General features: G+C 37.4%; 8 protein-coding genes across 8 annotated transcripts; 6 read left to right on the forward strand and 2 right to left on the reverse strand.

Moving 5' to 3' along the window:
- Positions 1-93: 93 nt before the first annotated feature.
- Positions 94-1,467, reverse strand: PRCAT00003453001 (uncharacterized protein; the record flags this gene model as incomplete). Its single annotated transcript, XM_062953384.1, has 1 exon — positions 94-1,467. The coding sequence occupies one exon, from the start codon at positions 1,465-1,467 to the stop codon at positions 94-96; it is 1,374 nt and encodes a 457-aa protein (XP_062810192.1).
- Positions 1,468-2,040: 573 nt separating this feature from the next.
- PRCAT00003454001 (putative cystathionine beta-lyase) lies at positions 2,041-3,162 on the forward strand (the record flags this gene model as incomplete). The annotated part of the gene is made up of 1 exon (XM_062953385.1): positions 2,041-3,162. One exon carries the CDS (start codon positions 2,041-2,043, stop codon positions 3,160-3,162), a length of 1,122 nt encoding a protein of 373 aa, XP_062810193.1.
- A 905-nt stretch (positions 3,163-4,067) lies between these two features.
- Positions 4,068-5,090, forward strand: PRCAT00003455001 (aldo/keto reductase; the record flags this gene model as incomplete). The annotated part of the gene is made up of 1 exon (XM_062953386.1): positions 4,068-5,090. The coding sequence occupies one exon, from the start codon at positions 4,068-4,070 to the stop codon at positions 5,088-5,090; it is 1,023 nt and encodes a 340-aa protein (XP_062810194.1).
- A 2,026-nt stretch (positions 5,091-7,116) lies between these two features.
- Positions 7,117-7,569, reverse strand: PRCAT00003456001 (uncharacterized protein; the record flags this gene model as incomplete). The annotated part of the gene is made up of 1 exon (XM_062953387.1): positions 7,117-7,569. One exon carries the CDS (start codon positions 7,567-7,569, stop codon positions 7,117-7,119), a length of 453 nt encoding a protein of 150 aa, XP_062810195.1.
- Positions 7,570-8,732: 1,163 nt separating this feature from the next.
- Positions 8,733-10,850, forward strand: PRCAT00003457001 (uncharacterized protein; the record flags this gene model as incomplete). Its single annotated transcript, XM_062953389.1, has 1 exon — positions 8,733-10,850. The coding sequence occupies one exon, from the start codon at positions 8,733-8,735 to the stop codon at positions 10,848-10,850; it is 2,118 nt and encodes a 705-aa protein (XP_062810196.1).
- A 443-nt stretch (positions 10,851-11,293) lies between these two features.
- On the forward strand, positions 11,294-15,769 carry PRCAT00003458001 (pleiotropic drug resistance family ABC transporter; the record flags this gene model as incomplete). The annotated part of the gene is made up of 1 exon (XM_062953390.1): positions 11,294-15,769. One exon carries the CDS (start codon positions 11,294-11,296, stop codon positions 15,767-15,769), a length of 4,476 nt encoding a protein of 1,491 aa, XP_062810197.1.
- Positions 15,770-16,212: 443 nt separating this feature from the next.
- Positions 16,213-17,595, forward strand: PRCAT00003459001 (MCT family MFS transporter; the record flags this gene model as incomplete). Its single annotated transcript, XM_062953391.1, has 1 exon — positions 16,213-17,595. One exon carries the CDS (start codon positions 16,213-16,215, stop codon positions 17,593-17,595), a length of 1,383 nt encoding a protein of 460 aa, XP_062810198.1.
- Positions 17,596-17,849: 254 nt separating this feature from the next.
- PRCAT00003460001 (uncharacterized protein) lies at positions 17,850-19,934 on the forward strand (the record flags this gene model as incomplete). The annotated part of the gene is made up of 1 exon (XM_062953392.1): positions 17,850-19,934. One exon carries the CDS (start codon positions 17,850-17,852, stop codon positions 19,932-19,934), a length of 2,085 nt encoding a protein of 694 aa, XP_062810199.1.
- Positions 19,935-20,053: the final 119 nt, after the last annotated feature.

A 20,053-nucleotide genomic window follows, 5' to 3' on the forward strand; every position in this document is an offset into this window, starting at 1 on the left:
TTCCGTTTAATATTAAGAGATAATTATTTGTAGTATAAAAAAAAATTGATCCATTAAACGACCATTCCTATGCGCGAGCATTTGCGACCCATATTAAAAGTTAAAGTCTGATATATCAGCAAAGTTTGTCTTAGCTAGCCTGTTATGTTTGTATTGCAAGTCTACCCTTGGACTCCTCCGATAATTATTTTCTCCCCCGATGTTAGTGGACGTCGAAATTGCACTGCCAGCGAAAGATAATCTTTGTGAAGCAGAAGTAGTTCTATTGAGAGAATATACATCTTTCGTTAGAGATGATGTGGAAAACGAACTGCAATTATGGGACTTTGAAGACTCATTGGCAGAGTTTTTATTCAGGGCTGTGCTCTTAAGAGGAAAGAAGAAGCTTGAAACGGAACCAAGCTTCAAAGCTGGTGAGAATGCAGACTCAATTGCTTCTGTATTTTTATGATTGCTTCGGCTAATATTGTTCAAGTCCTTAATTATTTTGGGAGCTTTTATTTTGGATTCATTTTCAGTTTTGTTCAATGGTAAAAAATTAGACGAAGCGTGAAAGTTTTCCTGATTTGCTAGTAGAAGCTGTCTCTCTCGCCATTTTTCCTGATCAAAATTTGTTGCAGCATGTTTGAAGATTTGTCTTCTCTCCCATTTGGCATGTTGGTCCTTGGGAAGTTTTTGAGGCGGAGGATAAATCTTGAACGAATGCAGGTACACTGGAGAGTATTGGTCGCACTTTCCGTCATTTCTGATTAAGGAACTATCTTGATTGTGGTCTTCAATGTCTAGGTTCAAGTCAAATGTGGAGCGCTTTTCACTGGATATAACAGATCGCTCGTCCAACAAGCACTCCGTAATTGTAGTAGCGACATCGGCTGGGATTACAAACAATGGGTTTTCCAAATCGTTATCGCTTGGTTTTGGTTTCAATGCGAGTCGTGATCTTATTTTCAGCCTCAAAGAAAGCCTAGGGTCGTAAACAAACTCATTCTTAGGGAGCTTGTAGCATCCTTTGGTGATATTAAGACTATTACTTTCGGTGGCACCAGATCTCATAGAACTTTCAGTAGCATTATTCGTATCGTGCTGTTTGACTAATCCTAACTTTCTCAAAAGGGTATATCTCTTTGAGTTCTGAATCGTCTTCTCATATTTTTCCTCAGGTTTTTCGGCTGCAACTTCACTCTCAATTACAGTAGCAGTAGATGTTACTTCTTCGAATGCATTTGACTTATCATTCGGTGAGCTAGAAGCTAGTAGCGTTGTAGTCTCGGACCTAAGTTCTTCATTTTTTGAATTGGAAGAAAAATAGTAGCTGATGAGTGATTTTATTCGATCTCTTTTCCTTATAGTTTTATCAATTTTTTTGCTTTTTTGGCTCGAAAATTGACTTGAGACAGGAACTTTGCAACTTGCAACTGATTCAACTTCAGGTATATTGAAAGATTCTATAGAAACTTTAGAATACATTTTAAGCAAATAGTACCGGCTATGCCTAGCTTATAGTAAATGGAATTTTGTATGTGGCTACATGAATGAATTGTTACTTTCTTTGCATAAGAATGGTTTGTGTATTTCGCAACTTTGTAAACTTCAATTTGCACGCACCATATAATAATGACATAATTCCAAATGGAAACATTTATAAACTTCCTGGAGAGCTGATAACTAATAATTAAGTGATATTAATTGCTGCTTACCTCTTTTGTCCTTTAGTATAAATGTGAACCTATCGGTTAACTTTTTTTACATGAAAGTATTAAGTTGGTGTGTCTTCAAATTCTTACAAACGAAGAAGGTTTAAAGGACATTTAATTCTTGTCCAGTTACGGTTATCAGCTCGAAAGGAACAGGCACCAGTAACCAATTTGCTCTGATACCTACCGAATTCTATGGTACTGTGGCTCTTATTGATGGTACGCTATATAAGGGAGATTGTGCGCGATCAGGTAATCATCGCTGATAGTTCTCGTCGATAGACTCGCCTTTCAAAAGATCTTAGGAAGTTACTTCTGAATTACATCATTCTCCCGACATTTCAAGATGGTTGGAATTTCAACCAAATTAATTCATGGAGCAGACGAAGTTTCTCGTGTTCCTGATGTGATACCCCCAATCAACATTACCACGACTTTTAAATATAATGATGATCCTAACAAATTGGTGAAGGCTGCAGACCTAACGAGCTACTTTGATGGTGATTTTTGGTATTCTAGGTTGGGACACCCTAATTCAGAGCAGGTCGAAAAGGCAATTGGTAAAATTGCAGGGGGTTATGTTGTAGCGTACTCATCTGGGCTAAGTGCATTTTATGCAGCCATAACATATTTCAATCCTAAGGTGCTCAGCATTGGTAAGGGTTATCACGGTTGTCATGGAATTGCTGATTTACACACTCGCAATTATGGGTTAAAGCAAATCTCTTTGGAAGATGATCTTCTGAAGCTAGGTAAAGGAGATTTGATTCACTTGGAGACACCTGTAAACCCAGAAGGCACAAACTTTGACATCAAGTACTATGCTGATAGGGCGCACGAGAAAGGTGCATATTTACTTGTTGACTCAACTCTTGCTCCACCTCCACTTCAAAACCCCTTCGATTTTGGTGCGGATATGATCATGCACTCTGCCACGAAGTACTTTGGGGGTCATAGCGATTTACTAGCTGGTCTATTAATTACCAAAGATGCATCGGTTAGAGAATCTCTCTTACTTGATAGGTTATTACTTGGCACAAACATTGCTAATCTTGAAAGCTCTTTATTAATCAGAAGTTTGAAAACCTACGAATTAAGGATTTTAACTCAATCGAACAATGCAACTAAGATAGTAAAATACTTGGTAGACAACATATCAGATTTTTCCAAACTTGATGCTGTTTTTCATGGTACCTTACAGACAGATGGATATATTAAGGCGCAAGTTCCGGGCGGTCAGTCTCCAGTGTTTTCAGTTAAAGTTTCTACGGAAAGAGATGCTCGCTTCTTACCATCTAAATTGAAGTACTTTCATCATGCGACATCTTTGGGAGGCGTTGAGAGCTTAGTTGAATGGAGGGCTCTATCTGATACCCATGCTGATCCAAAGCTTTTGAGATTTAGTGTGGGCGTTGAAAACGTTGAAGACTTAATTGAGGATATTGCAACGGCTTTAAGATCACTTTAGCTTAGATAGAAAGCGAAGACGAAACAAAGAGTCTTTCCTTCAAATATTAATTCGTATTTAGAACAATATAGATCATTCTCTTTAGTGCTTCATGTAATGTTTTGAATTAGTACTTGAGTAACAATAACCAACACTATAATTTCTAATTGGGTTTATTCAAGCCCATAAGCATTTCGAGTGGTCACAGGGATCAGTCTTCAGAGTCCCTAAGATATAAATAAACTTTTTCAGAATTCTGCTCTATAAAAGTAACTTAAATCGATACTTGACTAACCTTGCATAATGAGTTTTGCGTCTTTTAATATTCACTAATAGTAGATTCCAATCAACTTGCACTTACTACAGCTTGTTAGAATTATATATACTTATTTGAAAAATGAACTCAGGAACTGTAAGTATATCATAAGTTTAAATAGTTGTTTTAAAGGGTTTCCATTATACTTAGGTGAATCCTATTGAGTACTTTACTACTTTGAGCTTCTGTATAGTGTGCTACTACCTAGAATCCCTAGTGGAATTAGCAAGAATACAGAGGTGCGAAATAGGACACATATTATGTGACCTTCCATGGGAGGCATTTCTTAGATATAATTTGGGCCATCCTTTACATATTATCGCCAGCTAAAGTCCTGACAAAGAGTTACGCTTTTGCTGCAGAGCTGCTTGAAATAGCTGCACTCTCAATTCGAAGAAGACATAAACGACATCTCTGGAGACATTTGTCAGACACAATTCTACTCCGAGAAAACCATCTTATTCCGTGAAAGATATTTGTCAGATACAATTTTCTCCGAAATGTTCACCATTCTTCCGGACAAGAAAGATAGTATAAATTGATTAACGTCACCACCTTGATGACAATGAACACATTTGATAACTACCAATCACTGTGATAAAAACTAATCATGGTTCTCAATAACTCTACTCTTAGTCAACTTGGAAATTCTGGTCTTAGGATCAACCATGCAGTAGTCGGCACTATGCTTTTAACACTGAAACTGAAAGATGCAATTATAAAAGAGATCGGAGAGAGCGAGTCGCTCAAAATATTGAAGAAATGCTATGACGAAGGTTTGCGTACTTTTGATACTGCTGATACTTATTCTGGTGGCGACAGCGAAAGAATAATTGGTAAATTCTTGAAGCATTATAATATTCCGAGAGAGGATGTGGTTATTATGACTAAATGCTACTTCTCGATTAACGCTTTTAACGGAGGAGATCCTGATTCCTTAGACTTTAACCATAGGGGTTTATCCAGAAGACATATTCTTGACGCTGTTAAGGGTTCGGTAGAAAGATTAGGAACTCACATCGACTTGCTTCAGATCCACAGATTAGACCAAAATGTTCCTAAGGAAGAGATAATGCACGCTTTAAATGATGTTGTTGAAAGTGGACAGGTCAGATATCTTGGAGCCTCAACAATGAAAGTGTATGAATTCATCGAGTTGCAACACACAGCAGAGATACGCGGCTGGCATAAATTTATTTCGATGCAGAGCTTGTACAATTTGCTTTATCGGGAAGACGAACGGGAGCTTAACGAGTATTGTAACAAAACCGGGGTTGGTTTAATACCATGGTCACCAAATGCGAGAGGTTTACTTGCCCTTCCTTTCAACTCGAAGAAGACTCAAGAAAAGTTGAAGAATACGCTAGGTGTTTCGTTTTTGGGACTCGATATTAAACAAGACAAGGCAGTCATTGACAGAGTTGAGGAATTGAGCAAGAAGCTTGGGTGTGAAATGGTTGAAGTTTCATCCGCCTGGTTACGTGCTAAGGGAGCACACCCAATAATTGGAGTCACTCTGGTGGAGGCGGTTGATCCTATTGTAAAGATGGCAAATATCAAGCTTACTGAGGAACAAGTTAAATACCTCGAGGAGCCCTACCGCCCAAAACCTCCAGCTTTCGTGTTACGCTAGGGTGTATGTAACCACTGTTTTGAAGTTTTATGTACTCTTGATTTTTGTTATGGCAACTAAAGTTTAATGACCGTATTCATACGATGCAAATTCGAAGTAAAAGCTCCATTCATTAATGATACCACCTCTTATACATAAGATGATCTTAGGAATTTAATAATGGCGGTTAAGAATTGTTTCTCCTGTAAATTCTTGGCAAATCATAGCGCTAGCTTCGTGAAGCATAATATACTTCAAACAATCTTATTGAACATAAAGCGATGTATCTGTGGAAGCTATTGGTTTAACCTTTCGGTTTTGTCTTCCAGAAGGTCGCGATTAAAATCATTTAAAAGCCTTAAGGATTTTGTTCTCGCTTGAATGACTCATATTTTATTCTGATTCTTTGGTCTAGAGGACGATACCATTTGTGAGGTTTATAGAGAGTTGTTTTAAATACTATCGTACTTAGGTGAATCATATTGTGCACTTGAATACTTTAAGCTTATGTAGAGTGTGCAACTACTTAGAATCCCTAGTATAATGTAATCTTCTACTATTGGGAGTATCTCGCGCTTATATACTTTTTACACTGTTTCAGATGTGTTTTGCAACACTCCTTCACATTGTGTGTACTTATAAGACTGATCCGTTACACAATTGGAAAAGAGGCAACTTGTCCGAGCGGTTAAGGAGAAAGACTTGAAATCTTTTGGGCTATGCCCGCGCAGGTTCGAGTCCTGCAGTTGTCGTCACGAATTTGTACCCTTTTAACAAATAAATTTTTTCGTAGGTGAATACTTACACAAAATGAATTATGGTGATCAATGCAACCGTCCCTTAGGCAAACTCAAATTTCTTATGCCCTTGACTTCGCTAAGCTTGAGGCATATTTTTGTGTTCGATCGATGGGTCGCTGTCAGTCAAATCTACGATCGCAGAGGAGTTTCGTTTTATGTTTTCCATTGAAGAGCCTGAAGAATTTGAAAAAATCTTGGTCACACCCTTGATTCTTCCGTATTCCTTCCGCTCCGATATTGCATGCGTCCAGAACAAGTCCAATGATTAAAGGGTAGTTTTCTTCACATTATGTGGATATTTTCTCAGAAATTTTCTTAAATGATTTGTATGGGGCCATCTTTCTGCTCCTCTTCCAAAAAAAGCATTTCCTGTTTCAGCAGCTGAACCTCTTAACTACCGTCTACAGAATGCAGAATATGCTATAATCGGATTTCCAAGCTCAGATACAGTTTCCCAAACACCATTGGAAATTAAGTCTTGACACATTAAGGATAGCTCCACTTCAATAAAAGATATTGAAAAAGTATTTGACGCCTTTCTTATTGAGTTAGCGTCAACTTTAGAAATCTCAATGCCATCAATTTTGCCGGTTTTGACGTACTCTGCGATTCAAAACCATAAGAATTTTAGGTGCTGTTAGGTATCCCTCTCGAGCATATTGGGCTATAAATGGACTACTTGAGAATTCTGCCCTACAAATGTGACTTAAATCGATACTATAATATTGCATAATATGTCCTTCTCCTTTTTATACTCCCCAATGGACTGTTCTAATTTAAGATAGGCCAATTGCAGTTTCTTAGAATTATGTATACTTTTTCTACAGATGAACTCAAAAATTGGAAAAACGGCAACTTGTCTGAGCAATTAAGAAGAAAGACTTGAGATCTTTTGGGCTATGCCCGCTCAATTCGAGTCCTGCAGTTGTCGTCACATATTGTCTTGTCTATTCTTCTTTTGAGAAGAGTATACACAAAACGAAGTAGACTATAATCAATGCAACCGTCTCCTAAGCAAATTCAAATTTTTCATGCCCTTCATTATACCTAAGCCCCTTGACTTCATTACTTCGAGATATCTTTAATCTTCGATAGGTCTCTGTCAGTCAACTCTACGAGCACAGAAAAGTTTTGTTTTAGCTTTTCCATTGAAGAGCCTGAAGGAGATGGAAAAATCTTGGTCACATTCTTGATTCCTTTATATTCATTCCGCGGATATTGAAAGAATCCAAGATAAGGCCAATGATTCAAGAGAAGTTTTCTTTACAACGAGAAAATTCATATAGCTTTTTAAATAACTTCATATTCTGAGGGATATTCTCCTTCAGGAGCTTTACTAAATGATTTCTTACGTCACCTTTGTGTTCGTCTTTCAAAAAATTGGTTCCCATCTGAGTAGCTGAGTCTGTTAAATAACCTCCGCAGAGTGGAAAATATGCTATAATTGGAATTCCAAGCTCAGAAGCGGTTTTCAAAACACCATTAGAAATTAAGTCTTGACACATTAAGGATAGTTCCACTTCAGTAAAAGATATTGGGAAAGTGCTTGCTGCCTTTTTAATTGATTTAGAACCAATTTCAGAAATTGTAATGCCATCAATTTTACCGGCTTTCGCATAATTTGCGATATAGCTTATTGAGTCTTCATATGGGACATTTGGATCGACCCTAGCACACTCGAAGACGATTTTCGGCCTCATAGAAATATCTTCAGGGAAATATGATATGACATTCTCAATTGATCGAGTGACCTCCTTTTCATTGCCGTCTAGTCCAAAGCTACCAGGAAGGACAGCGCCTTTAATACAAAAAACAAGTTTGCGATTGAATTCTGGTGTATTTGAATCAACAAATCTTTTCAAGAGCTTCAAATTGGCATCCTCCTGCCCATAAAATTCGCCACCATTTATGAGATTAATACCAAACTCCAGATTAGTTGTTACGTATTTGAGTGTTTCAAGCGATTTGCTCAATGGGCAGAGGAACTCGCTTTCAGGTCATGCTCATAGTGCCAAAGCTTAGACTCCCCTCGGCCTTACCGGTGTGAAAGCTCAGAGTCATAATGACTATTCTGAGATAACGCGGAACAAACAGTTGTACCTAAAAGTATACCTGTCTTGATTTATATTCCGCAATAGGATGGAGTTAGCGGGTATCTCTTCATTTTATTTGATCCTGGATATAATGTGGACTTATCGGAGAATTAATTTAGTCTTGGATTACTGCATCGGGGACATAACGGAATCCTAAAACCTGCATTTAAAGGTTACGGTTATCTATGGTCTCTCCAAGTATCCAAGATCTACGTCACATCCTGATAGACTCTCAATTGACTTTGCATCCAAGGTCCTGGATTTCATTAGAAAGAACAGAATACAAGGTTCTATCCTGAAATAATTCAGAGGATGACGATGTTATTTTGAACCATTTTACTTCTAGCCCGACTTCTCGAGTCGATTGCAAATTAAAACTCACTCCATTATTGCAAGATACTTACATGAGTATTTCATTGACATTAGCTTCCTTGGACAGCTCAAATTAGCTCAAATTTTCTTAAATGGAAAAGCCAAAACTTAATAGGCTAAAATACAATTATTTGGCTGTTTATATCATCGTATGTTTTGATTTTCCTTGATAAAATTTATAGACGACTTACCATCTGTGATATCACCATTCTTAAGTATATATTATATACAAAGACGAATAGTCAAGTCACGTCTTTGTCCTCTTTGTAAGATGTGATCTTAACTTCAGTTTATTGTAAAGTTAGAGTCAAAAAAATGTCTGACTGCATATTATTAGTGCAGTTAATAGATTCTTCATATTCTTTACATTTGTATATATATATATCATGGAGGCAAAAATGGATGAACCAAAAACAGACGAGAAAAAAGTCCCAAAAGTCGTCAGATCAGCTGGAGCCAAAAGGGGAAGAAGAAGAGCCCCAGTTTCTTGCTTGCCGTGCAGAAAAAGAAAAATAAAATGTGACAAAGCAACACCCTGTGCCAGTTGTGTCGACTCTGGCTCTACGAATCTATGCATATATACGGAGCAGCCATGGAAAAAGGATGTCGGTGACTCCTTTAGTAGTTCAAATTCATTGAGAGAGGTTGAACTTTTGAACAATCGAATAAAATACTTGGAAGGCATCTTACAGGAACAACTAAAAACATCTTACATGGCATCGCCTATGATTTCAGATTCGTCTCAATCTCCAAATTGTAACGAGAATAGCAAGATGATAGATATTAGTGAAAGATTTGACATGCTTACCATCAAACACTCAAAAGTGTTTCATGTTGGACCAACATCTTATTATTCTCTTATTTTAAATGATCCTGTCACAAAGTCTGCTTTTGAAAAGTTCATCTCTGAAAGGGCTGCTCAATTTAATAAGTGTTTCTATGATCAAAAAGTAGCTGTACGTTTCAATGAAAGTTTTAAGGAAAAGCTTCCTGGTTGGAATTCAATTTCATTTTTGATAGATAGATTTTTTGAAGCGTGTTATTTCTTTGCACCGTTCATTAGCAAGTCAAAACTAATGGCTGAGTTGAAAGATTTTTTAATTATAAAGGAGGACTTTATTACAGTCGATATTTCGAAACAACGAGATAATATTACATTTGCGATCCTTTTGATAATATTGAGATTTGCTTATCTCTCATTGCCTAAGAAAGAGGGGCACGGATCTTTCTTTGATTCTGAACAAGACTGGATTGGCGATAATATAAATGATATAACAATTGAACTGGAATACATAGACGTTGCTACGGATCTTCTTATTTCTCCTCAGAATATGAAGTTGTTCACTTTAGAAACCATCCAAGCTCATGTTTTATTGCTTATATATAAATTACATTGTCCCGAGGGTGCAGAAGGAGGACAAGAAATGAATATTTTACTAGGCAGTATCATTCAGATGGCCAGACATCAGGGTATTTCTATGGATACAAGAAAATATGCCGGTGGCATTTTGAGCGATGACGACGCTTACGTTTGGAAGAAGCTTTGGGTTCAACTTTTATTCTTAGATTCTTCTTTTGCATTCACTTTTGGAATGCCAATGTTGATAACAGAAGAGGAATTTGATTGTCAGTTACGGCTCACTTCGAATTTAACTTCGAGCTTGAAACTTGAAGAGGCACTTGTAGTGAAGCAGCTTTCTTTAAAGATATCTTCAATTAAGTTAATGAGAAAGCTCGTTCAGGACACAAAACAGACGAAAACTGAAAGGTCGAGCCTTTTAGAAGGAATAAGAGATGTTAATTATTTCATGTCTACTAAAATAAAAACATTTCACGAACTTTGTCACGTTGAAAATATTGTGGGAAACAAAAATGATAGGCTTCAGGAACTTCTGCTCCGCATTGATCTTGTAGTTAATTTATACATCCTCCACTACCTTTTGTTTTTGACAGCAGATGAAAAACTCGAGAGATCTTTGCAAATGAAACAATTTGCTTTGTTTCTAGAGCAAGGATTAATGATATTGAAAATCTCAGACGAAGTTTCGAAAGATATGTGCACTTTGTTCCCCTCTGAGCTAAAAGTATTTCTCCATACTACCGTGTGGAGCGCACTTATGAAAGTGCTTCCTTCTTTCTTCGGTGCTCTTCTAAGGATATACGATAGAACATTTTCTTTGCCTGAGGCTTCGTTGCTTTTTGAATCTATAGATTCATTTAGGTTAATATCATGGGCTGGAATTGATTACGATGATGAGGAGAAAAGTATTGACACGTTTAGCAAAATACTCAAGGAAATTTACTTTAGCTTAATTGAGGACTCAGAAAGTAACTTTCATCGTCAACAAGTTTGTTTTGTCTTTCAAATATTATTCGACTATTTGTATACCATATACAATATTCCGATTTTTGACCTTAACTCTGAAGACCCAAATAAATCAAAGGATGACAAAAAAATGATAGATGATTTTGACGATTTTTTCGAGTTGGATTATCTAATATTTAACAATACTTAAATAATACATAATTTTCAGTAATGATAATTTTGGACCTCTAGAATTGAAAGAAATGTAAACAAAAGATACTTCCTTGTGGCATTTTGGTTTGAAGAATTGGACAGTAGAATTTTGCTTTTAATAGAACTCAAATATACAGAATGGAAAATTTGGCTCTATGGCTATTAATTGATGCACAGCCAATTAATTGAAGGGTCTTGGTCCCGCACAAACACGGCGCTATTTTGCATTTACGGTAACGGCGATACGGAATAAATTACTAAGCGTCATCTAAAACCCGTATTTCGCTTCCGATCCAAATCAGGAAATGTGCGACTCATAATAGCTTTTTCGTAACTCCAAGCAAAAATAGATCCAAACTTTAGTCCTATGGTGTTGCTATAAAACGTTCTCAAAAAGGGGATTTATCTTTAGTTTTTGAGCTCTTCTTTCTTTCAATTGAGATGGATTATAGTGAAAAACTTAAGACTGGTAACTCCAGTGTGGAGCTTGAGGAGGGCCCGCTGGCAAGTAACAGTTCTACCAATGAGTTTCGTGGGTTCAACGATGCCACAGAAAGTATTCGAAACCTTGCTCGGCAGATCACAAATAGACAAGAAGGAGACGTGAATACCGGTGAAGAGTTACGTCGATATTTATCTAGCATGTCTCAAGTTCCAGGGATTTCGCCTTTTGAAGGAGAAGATTCTCGTTTAGATCCTGACTCTGATGAATTCAGCGCTCGTTTTTGGGTTAAGAATTTGAAGAAGTTGCAAGATTCGGATGATGATTATTATAAACCTTCCACGTTGGGTGTTGCATATAGAAATTTACGTGCTTATGGAAAGGCTGCTGATTCTGACTATCAGTCAACTTTCGCAAATGTCATACCAAAGTTTGCAGCAAGAGCTTTTAATGATACTGTTAGAAAGGACTCAAACGCATATTTTGACATACTTAAACAGATGGATGCCATAATGCGCCCTGGAGAAGTGACTGTGGTTTTGGGGAGACCAGGATCCGGATGTTCAACTCTATTGAAGACAATTGCTTGTCAGACCTACGGCTTTCATGTTGATAAAAGTTCGAAAATTACTTATGATGGATTAACTCCAAAAAATATTACAACTCAGTTTAGAGGTGAAGTGGTGTATGCCGCTGAAACAGATGTCCATTTTCCACATTTGACGGTCGGTACTACTCTCGACTTTGCAGCTAGATTACGAACCCCTCGTAATCGTGGACCTGTTGATAGAGAGACCTATGCTAAACATATGGCTTCTGTATATATGGCTACTTACGGTTTATCACACACAAGAGATACAAAGGTTGGCAATGATTTTGTCAGAGGGGTATCAGGTGGTGAAAGAAAAAGAGTCTCTATTGCTGAAGTTTCCTTATCAGGAGCCAACTTGCAATGTTGGGATAATGCCACCAGAGGCTTGGATTCTGCGACAGCTTTAGAATTCGTCAGAGCTCTAAAGACTACAGCTAACGTCCTAGGTGCAACACCTATTATTGCAATTTACCAATGTTCTCAGGATGCTTATGACTTGTTCGATAATGTGGTATTGTTATATGAGGGTCGTCAAATATTTTTTGGTAAAGCAGATCTGGCCAAGGCTTTTTTTATCAATATGGGTTTTGATTGTCCCAAAAGACAAACGACAGCGGATTTTCTTACTTCCATCACCAATCCTTCAGAAAGAATCGTGAGATCAGGGTTCGAGAACTTGGTTCCAAGGACCTCTGAAGAGTTTGAATCTTATTGGAGAAATTCAGGGGAGTATTTTTCTTTAATTAAAGAAATTGATGCTCATTTTGGTGAAGTGAATTCTTCAAATGTGACAAAAAAATTTCATGATTCTCATATTGCAAGACAAGCAAAGTACACTGGATCGAATTCGCCATATACAGTGTCTTTCTTGATGCAAACTAAGTATCTCATGTGGAGAGACTTTGCCCGTATGCGCGCTGATCCATCAATCTCAATATTTATAGTAGTTGGCCAAACGATCATGAGTCTAATTTTGTCGTCCGTTTTTTACAACTTATCACAAACAACCGGTTCCTTTTTCTATAGGGGATCGGGGCTTTTTTTTGCGGTATTATTCAACGCCTTTTCGTCTATGTTGGAGATTATGACATTGTTCGAAGCAAGACCAATCGTGGAAAAGCATAGAAATTTGGCATTGTATAGACCGGCTGCTGACGCATTTGCAGGAATCATTTCGCAGCTTCCTGTTAAGTTCTTGAGTTCTGCGGCTTTTAATATTATCTTTTACTTCATGGCGAACTTGAGACGAGAGGCAGGTCGATTTTTCTTTTACTGGCTCTTCTGTTTTTTGTGCACACTAGTCATGTCACATTTATTCAGATCATTAGGTGCTGTTTCGACTTCTTTAGCGGGAGCAATGACACCTGCAACCTGTCTTTTATTGGCTTTATGTATTTTTACGGGGTTTGCAATCCCAACTCCGAGCATGTTGGGGTGGTCCCGCTGGATTAACTATATTAACCCGGTGGGTTATGTCTTTGAGTCTCTTATGGCAAATGAATTCCATAATAGGGAATTTGAATGTTCTGAGTTTGTGCCTAGTGGACCTGGATATACTGGAGTTAGTTCTTTAAGACATGTGTGCTCTGCGGTGGGATCTAAAGCGGGTTCCTCTGTCGTAAATGGAACAGATTATATTGCTCAATCATTTGAATATTACAATTCACATAAGTGGAGAAATCTTGGAATCGTGATCGGGTTCATCTTATTCTTCTTAGTGGTCTACATTATCTTGACCGAATACAATAAGGGTGCTATGCAAAAGGGAGAAGTTGCTTTATTTTTAAGGTCTTCATTGAAGAAAACGAAGAGAGAACAAAACAAAATCGTAGTTGACGTCGAGTCTGGTAGTACGAAAGATAAGATCAAGCTTGAAGAATTAAATGAGCCTTACAATAGTAATCCCGCAGAGAGATATTTGGATGACAAAAAGCTACCTTCGTCGGATGAGACATTTCTTTGGAAAAATTTGACTTACGAAGTTAAGATCAAGTCAGAGACCCGAGTAATTTTGGATCATGTTGACGGTTGGGTGAAGCCTGGAGAATTAACTGCATTAATGGGTTCTTCAGGTGCTGGTAAAACGACCTTATTAAACTGCCTTTCTGAGAGAGTTACGACAGGTGTTATTACTGACGGAATTCGAATGGTGAATGGGCATTCATTGGATGAATCATTTCAGAGATCTATTGGGTATGTCCAGCAACAAGATTTACATTTAGAAAAATCAACTGTAAGAGAAGCGTTGAAGTTTTCTGCTCAATTGAGACAATCGAATTTAGTCCCCGATAAAGAAAAGTTCGAATACGTGGAATACATTATTGATTTGTTAGAAATGAGCGCTTATGCAGATGCGGTAGTAGGAGTTGCCGGAGAAGGTCTAAACGTAGAACAACGTAAAAGACTTACTATAGGAGTTGAATTGGCTGCAAAGCCAAAACTTTTACTTTTTTTGGATGAGCCAACCTCTGGACTTGACTCACAAACAGCATGGTCTATTTGCAAATTAATAAGAAAATTAGCAGATCATGGTCAAGCTATTTTATGTACGATACATCAACCATCTGCTCTCTTGTTACAAGAATTTGATCGTTTACTTTTCTTGCAAAAGGGTGGAAGAACAGTATATTTTGGAGACTTGGGTGATAATTGCAACACGCTTATTAATTATTTTGAGAAGTATGGAGCAAAATCTTGCCCAGAAGACGCGAACCCGGCTGAGTGGATGTTGGAAGTTGTTGGAGCAGCCCCTGGATCGCATGCGAACCAAGATTACTTTGAAGTATGGAAGAACTCGGCTGAATTTTTAAAGGTTCAAAGCGAATTAGAATATATGGAGAAGGAATTGGTTCAAAGACCACGAGATACGTCTCCTGAAGCACATAAAAGGTTTGCAGCATCACTTTGGAAACAATATATCTTAGTAACCAAAAGAGTTTTTGAGCAATCATGGAGAGACCCCGGTTATCTCTATTCCAAGCTCTTTTTGGTGGTGAGCTCTAGTTTATTTAACGGTTTCTCTTTTTTCAAGGCTAAGCGTTCTATCCAAGGATTACTGAATCAAATGTTTTCAATTTTTATGTTTTTGATTGTTCTCAATACCTTGGTACAGCAAGTAATTCCATTTTTTGTGAAACAGAGGGCTCTTTACGAGGTTAGGGAGGCACCGTCAAGAACATTTTCATGGTTTGCGTTCATATCTGCTCAAATAACATCTGAAATTCCTTATCAGTTCCTCCTTGGCACTGTTGCTTTTTTTGTTTGGTATTATCCGGTAGGATTTTATGAAAATGCAGCTGTAACTGATACGGTAAATTCTCGTGGTGTTCTCATGTGGTTATTCATTACTGTTTTTTTCATTTATGCTTCGACAATGGCACAAATTTGTATTTCATTTAATGAACTTCCCGACAATGCTGCTAATTTAGCTAACTTGTGCTTCACTTTGTGTTTAATTTTCTGTGGCGTTATGGCTCCGGTATCTTCTTTACCAGGATTTTGGATTTTTATGTATCGACTTTCTCCCTTCACTTATCTCATTCAGGGTGTTCTTAGTACAGGATTAGCAAATGCTGATATTCAATGTTCAAGTAGGGAGTTTTTACATTTTGTTCCTCCTGGTGGAGAAACTTGCGGAAAATACATGGCAGATTATATTAAGGTTGCTGGTGGATATTTGAAGGACAGTTCGGCTACAGATGAATGTCAGTTTTGTACCATGTCCTCAACTAATAGTTTTTTAGCTTCAATAAGCTCTTATTATGACCAAAGATGGAGAAATTTTGGAATTTTCATTTGCTTCATTGCTTTCAATATCATAGGTACTGTTTTCTTCTATTGGTTAGCGAGAGTTCCTAAGGGGAATAGGGAAAAGAAGTCTTAAATTATCCAAGTCTAAGTACTGTATTTATTTATTTATTTATCACTTGGATCCTGCAATACATTTCAATTTTTCATAATTGTAGCCGGCACGTGCAACTTATTTCCTACTGGCTGCGAAAAGAGGAAAAGAGGCAATACATTTCAATGGCAGCTTTCTACTTATAAAAAGGTATGAAAATTGCTTACACAAATATTGTCGGGCTTCATTCTTACTGAATTTTCATGAATGTATCTTTTGGTAAATATGCTTAGTGCATTCTTCGAAGTTTTTAGTACCGTTGTGTTGCTTAGAATTCTTTTTTTTTTTTATTTTTGCATCGCTTTGATGCAACGTCGGATGCAACTTCGGCATGCCGGTGAACTTTTGAGAAAATTGCTGCAAACTCTTTAATATAAAATCTCAATCACAGTTGATAATGAAACCTAATTTTTTTTCTAACAGATATGACAATAGCAGAGATGAGTCAAAAAGACTTGGAAGATCAAACAAAAGAGAAAAGTAATTGTGCTATAGAGGAGGTTGATGGTGGCTACGGTTGGGTCGTTGTGTTTTCTGCTTTCTTGCTTTTGTTTTCTACATGGGGTGTCAATTCAGCTTTTGCTATTTATTTCACCCGATATCTTGATAAGAACACTTTTGCAGGAGCAACGAGAACGGACTATGCATTTATTGGAGGAATCTCTTTCGGCGTCGGCTTGTTTAGCGGACCATTAGTCAATCTTATCCACGGATTAATTGGGACTCGCTTCACAATACTCTTGGGTAACTGTCTCCAGTTCACCGCAATAATGTTAGCAAGTTATGCAACAAAGTTATGGCACCTATATCTCACTCAGGGCTTATTACAATCTTACGGATTAGCGCTTATTAGCCTACCTGCTTTGACTTTAGTTAGTCCCTGGTTTAGTAAGCGAAGGGTGCTAGCAAATGGCCTCTCGGTGATGGGAAGTGGCGCAGGAGGAGTGACTTTCATTATGGGTATGTATAAAGTTATGGAAATCAGGAGTGTTCACTGGGCATTACGAGCTCAAGCAATTATTAGTGCGAGCTTGGTAACAATCGCAGTCATGTGTGTTCGTACCCGATCGAAGCACAGTAAAATTATTTTCACTCCTTTTGACCTTGAAACAATAAAATGTGCTGGCTTTTGGTTACTTTGTTTCTATAATATTACATGTGTTCTTGGATACGTTATCGTTTTATACAGCATGTCAAATTACGCCCGGTCACTAGGATACTCTGAATATCAAGGTGCCATAGTTTCAACTATGGTTCAGGTTGGGTTTTGCTACGGAAGACCTCTCATAGGTTACATTTCAGATAAGCTTGGGCCAACCACAGTATGCTCGTTCTCATATTACATGGCTTCCATCTTCACTTTTGCCATGTGGATTCCGGCAAGAAACTATGCCACCATAATCATGCTCGCATTAATAGAAGGAACTTTCATTGGAGCCGTTTTTCCAACGACGGCTCCAATTATTGTACGCCTAGTGGGAATTCGCAAATTGAACGTTGCTTTTTGCATGCTGTGGATGTTTTTCGGAGCAGCTTCAATTTTTGGAGAGCCTATTGCTGCTGCCTTAACTAATTCCCCAAAAAGTCAATTTGACCATAAACTATATCGTAATACTACGATATTTGCAGGATGTTGCTTCTTTGCCTGTGCCACTGCACTTCTATTACTTCGGGGATATATTATTGCAAGAGACAAGCTATTATATTTAGCAAATATTGACCTGACAAGCAATGACGTGCTGTCTGTTCGTGTACCCTTTATAGATGCATTTATGTATACACTATCGTGGCCAGAGAAAAGGGCGTGACTTGTTAATTCTTGTCAAGAAATCTTTCCTTTCTCAAATATAGTACAGCTTTCTCCATATATAATATGTCTTATCTTCTATAATCCGGACTTTGTCTTAGTAAACTATGATGACACTTTTTTTTTTTGTAAGCGTCGCATCGGGAAGCTACCGGTCCGACTTCAAGAAATAATTAATTAACGGCTACATAAAAGTAATGAACCATTGAAATCTCATTTTGAAAAATATGCATAAGTAAAACTTAGATATTTAAAATGGGCAAAATCAAAAGAAGGGCACCCGTTGCATGCAAGAGGTGCCGTAAGTTGAAAGTGAAATGTACCGGTAATCAGCCTTGTGCTCGCTGTGATAAATTTAACCTTAAATGTACTTTTGTATCTTCTGAAGATATAGACAAAAATGCTTTTAAAGATGACAATTCAAAAACGAAATACCAAAGGTTTCTGAAAGAAGAAGAAGATCAGGGAACGAATGTTCCCTTTTTTTCAAATGATAGTAAGGATGAAGAGATAAGCAAATTAAAGAAGCGATTCAATGACTTGAAACGCTTCGATTTTGCCGTTTACGATCAATGGCGTATACAGGGACTGTGTCAAAATAAGTTATTGAGACTTCTTTGTGAATCAAACTTAAAACAGATACCTTCAAACATTCTGAGCCCAATAAGAATCCCTAGAACACAGTATTACGGTTGGAACATGTCAGGGATCCAGTATCTACAACAGAACAAGTTTCCCGAGAGACCAGGCTATGACTTTTCGAAACGACACGACGAACTTCTACATTACTTTTTCAAAGAAATCAATCCATTGTTTGGAACCTTGCAGGAAGATTTTCTTAGATATTTTTCCTCAAGATATCTAGATTTTATGAAAATGCTCGGGGAATGTTCTTTTAAATCCAACAATAATACAACTTTGTACGCTTCAATTTTGTATCTAGTGTATGCAATTTCAATTCGATTTACGGAATTTCTGAAAGAAGAGGGTCCCGATTTCAGCATGGTTTCATTAGGTTGCGAATGTTTCAATTTCTCCTATAATGTCGTAAAAATATTGAGCTTCGAATTTCTGTCTCTTGAATTAATACAAGGCTGGTTGCTTATCTGCTTGTATTTAAGAATTTCACATAGTCAAAGGTCTCTCTTGAGCTCTTTAGATCAAGCGAATTGTATGGCTCGTAATATGGGTCTTCATTTAAAGAATATGGTGGCAAATTTAGATCTTGTCATTAACAAAAAAGCGAGACAAACTTTTTGGTGCCTTTATACTTTCGATCAGATTTTTTCACTTCAAGTCGGTCGATTCAGTTTCTGGAACCTTAAAGAAATTTCAACAGAGGCTCCCAACGACTATTTTAACAGCGAAGATGAAATGTGCTCAGATATATCATCATTTGCTATGTATAAGCTAGCATTATTGGCCCATGAGGTCCAGTCCACAAAAAATAAAGATCTAGACGAGTTTGAAGTATTTCAGATTCGAATGAGGGTAGAGAAAATGAGAAAGTGGCTCCATGAAAGAGGATATTTTGAGGATATGTTATCTGAAAAAATAGCAAAGCAAAATTTACCAAGCAATGGCGAACAAGTCATACTTCATTACTGTGAAATTAGTTTTTGTCTTCATGGGCCACATCTATTCAATTATGTAGGTGAAAAGCATTCAAATGGTGCTTTGAGATGCGAGAGTCTTCTCTCTGCTATGAAAACAGTCATTGAAACTTTCAATCATATGAGGTCGCATTCACTTCTTAAAACACCATGGTACAACGTGCTATCATTATTATTCTGCGTGGGAAGCTTTGGGTTAGCAATGATAAATGGGGGCATCTTGGTGCGGGATGCAAGAGATTTGTATTTTTCGGCAATTGAACTTTTAACAGAAATTTCATCTTTTGAAATAATGTTAGGAAATAATAAGAGAACCCAGTTTCCAATGGCAAAAGAGTGCCTATGGGCACTTTCCCAAGCTAGCAAATGTATCAGATTACGATTTGCGGAAGAATTAAAACAGCTAATAGAAATTGAGCCAGGTATCGATGCTGATATCAATAAGAATAATTTTGGAAGTATTGGCAACTATAATGATGAAAATCATATACTGACATTAACTGATCACAGCAGTGGTCAGAATAAGAAGTTAGTGGATCAAAGTACACATCATGCTTTCGGGAATGATGTTTCAGGTCACCTGCCCTACTTTCTTGGAGACAATACTTTTTATCCCCCAGAAATAAGTAGCAGCGAAAATAATTTGATTTTTGAAAATCCTTGGCTCAGTGATCTCGAAAGCGAGAATCTCATAGATGATTTCTTGCTCTTCATGGAAAACCATTAAACATTTTGAATAAAATCACATACGTTCAGTACAATTTCAGCTCCGCCTGTGTCCGAAGTTATCTTTCTCACCTTTTCAGTTGATTTTGAATAATCTTAATATATGTGGATCCAACATCT

Source organism: Priceomyces carsonii, assembly GCF_900007245.1.
Source record: "Priceomyces carsonii strain CBS4050 genome assembly, scaffold: Debaryomyces_carsonii_scaffold_3, whole genome shotgun sequence".
Lineage (NCBI taxonomy): Eukaryota > Fungi > Ascomycota > Pichiomycetes > Serinales > Debaryomycetaceae > Priceomyces > Priceomyces carsonii.